Consider the following 10091-nt stretch of genomic DNA (forward strand, 5'->3'; position numbering starts at 1 on the left):
ACAGAGACCATGCATGGAATGATCAGGCATGTCTTCTTCGTTTCTGGTTTTTTTTCTCACTCATTTCTTTCTAAATTTCATATCTCCTTTTCTTCATTGCACTGGATTTTCTGGGTTGGGCCTTTCAATGGAGCTTGTAACAGCTCAGATCACCCGCTAGCATGATATTGTCCGTTTTGGCACACAAGACCTCATAGTTTTGCCTTTGACGATAAGGATGATAGCCGAAGCCCCCCCCCCCACACTCACTCGTCAAAACGCGTCATGCTAGGGAGAGGTATCCACACTCTTACAAGGCATGCTTCGTTCCCCTCTCCAACAGATGTGGGCCTTACAATCCACCCCTAAGAGAGCCCAGCGCATTCGCTGGCACATCGATTCGGGCTCTGGCTCTGATACCATCTGTAACAGCCCAGATCACCCGCTAGCACGATATTATCCGCTTTGGCACACAAGGCCTTACGATTTTGCCTTTGACGATAAGGATGATAGCCGAAGCCCCCCACACTCACTCGTCAAAACGCGTCATGCTAGGGAGAGGTATCCACACCCTTATAAGGCATGCTTCGTTCCCCTCTCCAACCGATGTGGGCCTTACAGAGCTGCTCTTGCTGCCGTATACCACCAGATCGTCATCCGATTTTGATTCTGTTTATGCATCTGATTACATTGATTTTGCTTCTGATTACATTGGGTTTTTCTTTGTGTTTTTACTTCTGTTTATGCTTCTGTTTCACTCTGATTTTGATTCTGTTTATGTTTCTGATTACATTGATTTTGCTTCTAATTTTATTATTTTTACTGCTAGTGTTGTTGTTGTTGTTCTGCTTTTGGTTATTGTTGCTTCATTGTTGCTGCTGTTTCTGCTTTATTTCTGGTTGAATTTAGGGAAGAAGGGGGAGGGGAAGGAAAAGGGGAAGGGGAAGGATATTTTAGTTCGAAAGACGATTTTAAAACTAAGTTAAACCTTTGAGACAATTTTATATCGAAAAAAAAGTCGGGGACGAAATAAATTTTCAGTCCCTATCTTAGGGACCAAAATCGTACTTAACTCTAAAATTTACTTGTTAGACTTTTTCTTGTCATATATATTATCCTCGTTGCATGCATAATTGATTCCTTAATGAACTTGTGCTTGAGTTTGATGTAAAAATTTTCTTGTAAAAATTTGTTTTTATCTTTTGTAAAATGAAAAAAAAACTTTTTACATTAAATCTTCGTCAAAATTTCTTCTTTTTTTTTTAAAAATTACTCATCAAACTTGATGTAATATCATATAATACATGTCATGTAATTATATTTTCATTTACCATATAGTCAAACAAAAAATTAAATTAAAGTCAAATAAAAGATTAAATTTATTACTTTTTTAAAATACTAGTTATTTCATGCATAAAAATTATATGTTATTATTTATCAAAACACATAAACATACATATCATGATAAGAATAAGAGCATGCATTCAACTATAGTTGCATTTCTAACACATAGATGTTCAGAATGAATCGGAAGAGCCTTTTGGTCAAAAACACATGGGTTTTTTGTATTTTCAGAGTGCGGAAGATTGATCCTTAAAGTTAATATAGAGATTGATACTTTAATATATTCAAATTTAAATTTTAGTATTTTTTTTTTTTTACTCGTGAATCGTCTCCTCTAATATGGAGATCGATCCTCTGGTAGCAAAATACCGAAAATTCAGCTTTCTTAATACTTGAAAAACACAGTTAAAACAAACATTTGTGATCCAACAAACGTTTTTATCAAACCAATATAAAATATACGATTTCTAGAATATTTTAATTTGGTTTAATAATTAATTTGAGAGAAAATTATTTTCATTTTATAATAAAATTCTAAAGTCTTACACTTAATATGTTGAATGTTGAACCTTGATTTTGTCACCTTTCTTTCTTTCATTCGAAAATTCAAAATAAATAAAAGCCCTGAATTTATAAAGCAAATGCTGTTGTTAAAATTCACTTTCAACTTGACGAAATTTGATATTCAAATAATATTGCTGCGTGTCAAAATTTAAATTCTATTCTTTATTTCATCAATAAGTAATAAATTTTTTTCACCAAATATTTTATGTATATAATTTTAATGTCTGTATGTTAGTATAGAACAATTTTATAAGTACAACTAATTATATATGTTATTAATGTAAGTTGGCACAGATAGATAAAAATCTGTGTTTATTAACTATCTCTATCAGATTCGATATTCCTGAATGATTATATAAAATATTTTATATTGTGAGAATATAAAATTTAAACTCATACACACACATATATCTATATATATACGCATTAAATATTTGATTATTTGTTATTCTTCAAAACAAATAATCATAATTTTAAAAATATAATTTATGCATTTAATTAGATTAATTTGTGATGTATATAAATATACTATGGCTAATTCAAATGTCTATAAAGTAATTTTTTTAAAAAAAAAATTTAGCTATCGGAAGTCAAAAATCGTATTTGCTCTTATTACATGTACATATATACTGTACCCCGCTGCAAAATTTTATCATATGCACGATGGATATGGATTTATCAAATTCTTTCTCTTCAAAATTTTAGTGTAATTTAGGAAAATATTAATTTAAATTTATAATAAGTTTCAAAATTAATTAATTTTATCATACAAAAAATCTGTGTATCTTACCTTTTAAAATATGAAAACATTATCGAAATTTATAGTAATAAAATGATAAGCAAATAATCAATTTTATCACTTATGAGTATTTTACCATCAAAATATTTTATATTACATTTAACACAATCATATATATTAGGATCTCATTCTCAATAATTGAAACTATATTGTATACACCATGCAATTTACCCGTTTCCGCAGGAGGTAGAGAAATTATATGATTTAGAAAAGTTGACATAAAGTAGTTAGAGTTGAGTCTATATATATCCATTGCCGCACAACCTACAACTCATATGGTGTATAACTTAGAAAAGAAAGAAAAAAAAAAGATTATTGTGATTATTATTAATTTACATACCAGTCTATCATTATCTTCCTTCCTTCCACCTCATCACACCCTCCAATTAATTAAACAGAACCAATCATAATCATTCCTTTAATTTCTTGCACCTTTGCTTCCATATATATTCATCTACATCCTTCTAATTATTCTCATATCATAACTAACCCGCTCCACATACAATTTCATATAATCAATTATCCTAATTAGCTTCTGTGTGCGTGAGAGAGAGATCATGGTGAAAAGAGAGTGCCATCCATTGTTGAAGGGAGAGAGAGGAGAGAGAAAATACAGACATGGGTTTTTTGGGTATGAGATGGAATCACTTGCAAGCATATGTGAGGTTGTGATTCCTCCTTTGCCGCCATTGAAGGATGAAGAAGATGAGCTTAATAACAAGGATGTGACCAAGTCCTTCTCCAACATTTCCGCTTCTCAACATCCATACCCTCATCAGGTACATACGTATATTAATAACATAATATTATACCAATATACATACGTATTTTATTACAGTTTTCTTTTTCTTCTTCTTTATGTGTTCTTAATTATGCTGGGATTTTTTTATTTTTAATTTCTTTTGAACTATTTATTAATACTTCGTATCTTTGTAAAGCGATATATATTCATTAGTGTGAGTGTGTGACCCACAAAACTAAAATTTCACTATTTGAGCATTAATAAAATGAAATAAAAAATTTACACGAATATATATATATATATATATATATATATATATATATATATAACAATTTCTCTTAATTCTCGAAAAGATTAAAACATTATAAATATACTTATACTTTAAAAGATAAAGAATATAAACCACTATTAAATATATTTAATAAAAAATTATCTTATTTTTATTCCACGAAATATATATATGTCCTAAAACATTTGAGTAATGTTATGGAGCTAATTATTTTTAGCCAAAATCAATCAATTTTAAAAAAATATATTTATTTTAAATTTTTTAAAAAATAATTAATAAATATTAATTAATTAAAATTAATTTTTTATTTTTTTCAAATAATTTTGATTTAAAAAAATTAAATAGATAAAAGTTTTAATTTCTCATCATTTTCATACGCTTCTCTCATTCTGTGCAAGAGGTTGTTACAAGCACAGTGTTCATATATGCGAACTGGGAAAGTCCAAAACTGTGTATACAAGTGGGACCCACGTTGGTTATAACCGATACTCGTACATTTTAAATCCCCTGGGTCCCTAGGATTTTGATTGGGCACGCTGCATTTGAAGAGGTTTTGGGTTTTAATGAGGTAGAAACCAGGTGCAATTGACTTCACGTAAATTTAATAGTTGAGAGTTGTTAGATAAAAGTTTAGTCAAATCAATTAAATTATCGAACGATTTTTAATTATCAACTTAATTAACTTTATGTGAAATTGATTGGAGTTGAATTTTTATTTTTTAATTATCATTTAATAATTTTTATGCCACAAAAGTCTTTATATTAATAGTTGGAGGTTTTTCTTTTCCAACGATTATTTAATATTTAATGATGTAGCTTGCAATTATATTTTCAAATTATTAAAATTGTGTAATAAAATTTATTATTTAATTTGAATAATGTAATATAGTTAATAATGTTTATTTACTTAATCATTATTCATTAACACTCAAAAGTCTTATTTTTATAAATATAATACAAATATTTATTTGAAAATAAAGTTAATTATATATGATAATATGTATTGTTCTTAATTAATTCTATCTTAGTAGTACCCTTGGTGTTCCCATTTACAATGTGTTTCATTATAGAGAACATTAGTATTATGTTAGCTAAAAATAATAAAACTCAAGTGATTAGTACTTCATCAGATAATAGTTATGATACCGATAAGAAATGATAGAAAAAATATAATATGATAAATTTAAAAAATATCATATTTTACATCAATATAGTAAAAACTTATATTCATTGCAAATACCCAAATGATTTAATTTCTAGGATATTGGGTAAAACATATATATTGTTAAACAAAAATGTTTCATGCATAAAAATAAAAGATCAGTTATAAAATTAATATTATATATTTGTATATATTTATAATCAAATATAAAATAGTAAAATAATTAAATTTTTTAATAAGAGTATAACTAAATTTTTTATGAATATTAAACATATATTTTTATATGGTGGTTAACTTTTAATGTTCATGTAACATGATTATTGAATATTAATGAGCATTCGGATAGTTTAAAATCATGGTAGCTATAGTACAGTACTTGTTATATTATATGAAGTAAAAATATCGAATGTCTTTTTAGTTACCTTCACAAGAAAGGAAAACAATCATGTGTACGTTGCTTCCAACTTGTAAAACGGCCATTTAATTAAGTAGATGATATGATATGATATGATATGATATGATATGTAACTACAAGTCATTAAATTCTATATATTCTATATATTAAATCAATATCAATGTACCTTATTTTTCACTTGGAAGAAATTCCATAACCAATCAATCACCGAGAGCCTGTGTTTCAAATCTAATAGTATCATGTATCTTATTTGAACGTATAAAATTGTGCATTTGATTCTTATTATTTTTCTCTCTTACGATTTTTTAATACTTTTAAAAATGAGAGATAAAACGCCCCACAATGACCGGCATCATGCACACTTCTTTAATTTTTTATTTTTTATTTTTTATTTTTTAGATTTTATCACTGCTCTCGTTGTTTGACCGTGTGACTCGTGAAGTTAGAAGCTAGAACTACACATACATGGTGTATTGCATGACAAGTGCATTTGGAAAATTAAAGTAGAAATATAATTGTATTGTATTGTTAGTCCTTCATGGGCCTAATTTTAAAAGCTAAAATACTTTTTCTTCATTATTTTGTTTTTGGATTACAGTTGTCCACGAGCATATTTTATATAGTTAACATAAATCATGCATAAATATTATGAGTTTAAACCAATTTGGGTTGGTCGAGTGGTCAGCTCACTCGTCCGCTTAAACAAGTGTCGAATGTTCGAATCATGCCTTATGCATGCAGCAACCAATTGGCCAACAGACCCTTAAATGGAGCTCAGATTCGCGATAAATTAGTCCTCAACCTGTTGGGTTGGGGGATACTATAGGCAACCCAAAAAAAATATTACGAGTTTAATTAAAAAATCTATTCAGTTAATATTACTTAATTTTTCTAAAATTATTTTTTAATATTAAATTTTAAATCTTAAATTCTTTAAAGGAAAAGTCTAGGGGCCAGCAGTTTTATTGAAATTTGGCCGACACTTTATCAGTAAAAGTAAAGTGAGTAATCTCCCACCCTTAGATGAAATCTCACACCATTGAAATCACCAATGATAGCTAATTGATAGCTACAAATCACAAAACTTGCTGGTCCCTAGCACTTTTCTATTTTAAAAATATAAGAGTTAAAAAAATTATATGTAAAAAAATTGACTAATGTTAACTAATTAAATTTAATTTTCTATATTTATTATTATTATTTTTTTGTTATGTTTGGATTGACTAAACGGTTACTAGTAATTAGATTTTTGTATATATCATTTGGGTTTAAAATTTTGTATTCAATTTATCATTTTCCTCTAAATACTATATGAGTGTAATTTCTCACTTTATTACTATCTTTATTTAAAAAAAAACATGTTTTTGCCCTCTAATCCCTGCCATATATAGAATATTTGAACCATAACGTGTGAAACTAATTAGTTGAGTAATTGTTTCAACATACATATACTTGATATCTCTTATCTTATGATGACAAATTGGGAACAGGTTGCAGAAATATTAGTGAAGAGGGGGTTAATAGAAGCAGTAATATTGATTAGAGTGATTTTGTGGGTATTAGCAACAAGGTTGGGGACCTTGTTGCTTTGTGGGTCGCTCTGCTTTTGTGGCAAATGGCCCTTTATCAATAACTTCTCAAACATGGCTTTGGAGAAAAGAGAAAAGGTGGTTCAGAAATGGCTGAAGCATAGGTTCCTTACACCTATAAGACTTGCATTTGTTTACATCAAAGTCTTGTGCGTCTATTGTTTCTTCTCTTCGGTATGTATTGTTCTATACTTGGACCTTATTCCATACTTATATATATGATCTTATCAAATTTATTTCTCTTTTTTATTTCATTTGGTAAGCTTGTCATCTTCATGTATATCATGAGTTCATGTTATCAAAGATTATTTAAGTGCCCAAAATAATATTGGGTGATTCATAATTTTTTTTTTCACAATGTTACTGTAAAAAAGAGTTTGATTATTCTGACGGCAGTTGATTAAGTAGTTAAATAATATATATAAATTAATATATAAAAATATATATAAATATAAAATGATTAATTTAGTAATTAATTTTTATAATATAAATAGCATTTTTTAACGTCAACTGGTATTTTTAAAATTAGTTTGTTTATTTTAAATTTTAATCATAAATTTCTAAACTTAAATACTAAAAATTTTTCAATGTAATATTCAAAAAAAGTTTTTATTTTTATCTAGCAATTGAATAACAAATTTTTAGATATAAGGAATGTTAGAGAGCCAACAACTTTTATGATTTGTAGTTATCAAATAGTTATCAATAATTATTTTAATAGTGTGAGATTAGTATGAAATTTCATCCAATAATTCATTTTTCTTTGCTCCACATGCCAGCCGTCTAAACTTTTTCCTTTAAACATTACTATGATTAAATGTTGGACAAAAATAATAAATTAGTATCCCTTGTAACATTCCTCAATATATTATAGTTTGTGAGGATGTTAACAAAATTCTTGAACTTTTGGAGGTTGATGAGAAGGAAGAGAACCCAGCATGGAAAGCCATTGGGTATGAAGTTGCTGCTGATGAAAAACAGAAGAATGTCTCCAACAATAACAGGCCTCTTCAAAAAGGGATCATAGAAACAATGCAAGAACAGTCTGACTCCACTCTTCAACAATCCCTTGCCAGGAAAGGCCTCAACGTTACAATGGACACCAAAACCAACACCCTCAAACTGAAATGCGATGCAGTGGTTGTTGGCTCCGGTTGCGGCGGAGGCGTGGCCGCTTCAGTTCTCTCGAGTGCCGGCCACAAGGTGGTTGTTCTTGAGAAAGGAAACTATTTCGCTTCCCAAGACTATTCGTCTCTCGAAGGCCCTTCCATGGATCAATTGTATGAAACTGGAGGGATCCTTGCTTCAGTGGACTCTAGAATTCTGGTTCTCGCAGGATCTACTGTTGGTGGCGGTTCTGCTGTTAACTGGTCGGCGTGCATCAAAACGCCGCAAAATGTGATGAAGGAGTGGTCCGAGGAACACAAGCTTCCCCTCTTTTCGAGTTTAGAGTATCAATCTGCAATGGAAACCGTGTGTGAAAGGATTGGTGTCACAGAATTTTGTAAACAAGAAGGTTTCCAAAACCAAGTGCTGAGGAAAGGGTGTCAGAATCTTGGACTCAAGGTTGATTACGTTCCAAGAAACTCGTCCGGGAATCACTATTGCGGTTCGTGCGGTTATGGTTGTCCGAAAGGAGAGAAAAAAGGGACCCAAGAAACATGGCTTGTGGATGCTGTTGAGAGTGGCGCGGTGATCATTACAGGGTGCAAAGCTGAGAAATTCTTGCTTCAAACAAACACTAACGGACGAAGAAGTGAAAGAAAGAACAAGTGTTTTGGAGTTTTGGCCAAGGCTTTAAGCAGTAGAATCACAATGAAGCTCCAAATTGAAGCCAAGGTAACAGTTTCTGCGGGTGGAGCACTTCTTACACCGCCATTGATGATTTCGAGTGGCTTAAGGAACAAGAACATTGGTAGGAACCTTCATCTTCACCCTGTTCTAATGACTTGGGGATACTTCCCTGATTCGAATTCGGAGTTGGAGGGTAAAGTCTTTGAAGGAGGAATAATCACATCGGTCCATAAGGTTCCTCCAAGAGACTCTGAATCATCAGATACACGAGCTATCATCGAAACGCCTCTGCTTGGACCGGCTTCTTTCGCTTCGCTGTGTCCATGGGAATCAGGACGAGACTTCAAAGAGAGAATGCTTAAGTACCCGAGAACTTCGCATTTAATCACAATCATTAGAGACACGGCATGTGGGGTGGTTACTTCAGAAGGAAGGATCAGTTATAAACTGTCCGAAATGGATAAAGAGAACATGAGAATTGGGCTTCAGCAAGCTCTGAGGATTCTGATAGCCGCGGGGGCTGTGGAAGTAGGAACACACAGAAGTGATGGGCAGAGAATAAAATGTGGTGACATAGGTTATGGTAAAATTGAAGAGTTTCTGGACAGTGTTTGGCCGATGGAGGGCGCGCTGTCGCCGGGCGAGAAGTGGAACATATACTGCTCGGCGCACCAGATGGGGAGCTGTAGAATGGGAGCCACTGAGAAAGAAGGGGGTGTTGATGAGAATGGAGAGAGTTGGGAGGCAGAAGGGTTGTTTGTTTGTGATGCAAGTTTGCTTCCAAGTGCAGTTGGTGTCAATCCCATGATCACAATCCAATCAACTGCTTATTGTGTCTCAAATAGGATTGTTGATTATCTTAAGAATCTGTGAATTGATTTTTCTTTTTTATTGGTGTCTTCGTTAAAGGGATAAAAAATAAATAAATATTCACCCAAAGTTTATTTTATGCTATTTTTATTGTCTGACCAAATATATCTTTGATATGGAACAACTTTTAGGACATGTTGAATTACCAAACAAAAATGTTAGGTGTTTAAATGTTTTTATTAATCAAGTTAATTAAGTTATTATGATAAATTAGAATTTGTATAATGATATCTGTCAAATTAGTGTGAACTACTTAATTATTAGTTTTGATTATTTTTGTGTCGCAAAAATAAAATAGTGTGTATTATTTTTACTTTGTTTGATTTACATATATGATGTGGTATGGTGTTTGTGGACAACTGCAAGAAAGACGAGGTGATCATTAAACTTTCAAGAGCATCTAAGGACAGTATTCTATGAACACAGAAAATGTGTTGGGTACACTAAAAGATTGTCGTACCGCACTCTTTGTGGATTCTAACCACCAAAAAATATTAGAACTGCACATCAGAATTAATAGTCATGAGCCACCATGACATACCGA

The 10091-nt window shown here is 30.9% G+C and overlaps 1 protein-coding gene across 1 annotated transcript; it reads left to right on the forward strand.

Annotated features, from left to right (window-relative positions):
* Window positions 1-3001: 3001 nt before the first annotated feature.
* On the forward strand, window positions 3002-9673 carry LOC130967629 (long-chain-alcohol oxidase FAO1-like). Its single transcript, XM_057892574.1, has 3 exons — window positions 3002-3465; window positions 6785-7057; window positions 7796-9673. The coding sequence occupies exons 1-3, from the start codon at window positions 3244-3246 to the stop codon at window positions 9548-9550; spliced, it is 2250 nt and encodes a 749-aa protein (XP_057748557.1). The 5' UTR covers window positions 3002-3243; the 3' UTR covers window positions 9551-9673.
* Window positions 9674-10091: the final 418 nt, after the last annotated feature.

This window comes from Arachis stenosperma, chromosome 3 (assembly GCF_014773155.1).
Source record: "Arachis stenosperma cultivar V10309 chromosome 3, arast.V10309.gnm1.PFL2, whole genome shotgun sequence".
NCBI classification, from domain to species: domain Eukaryota; kingdom Viridiplantae; phylum Streptophyta; class Magnoliopsida; order Fabales; family Fabaceae; genus Arachis; species Arachis stenosperma.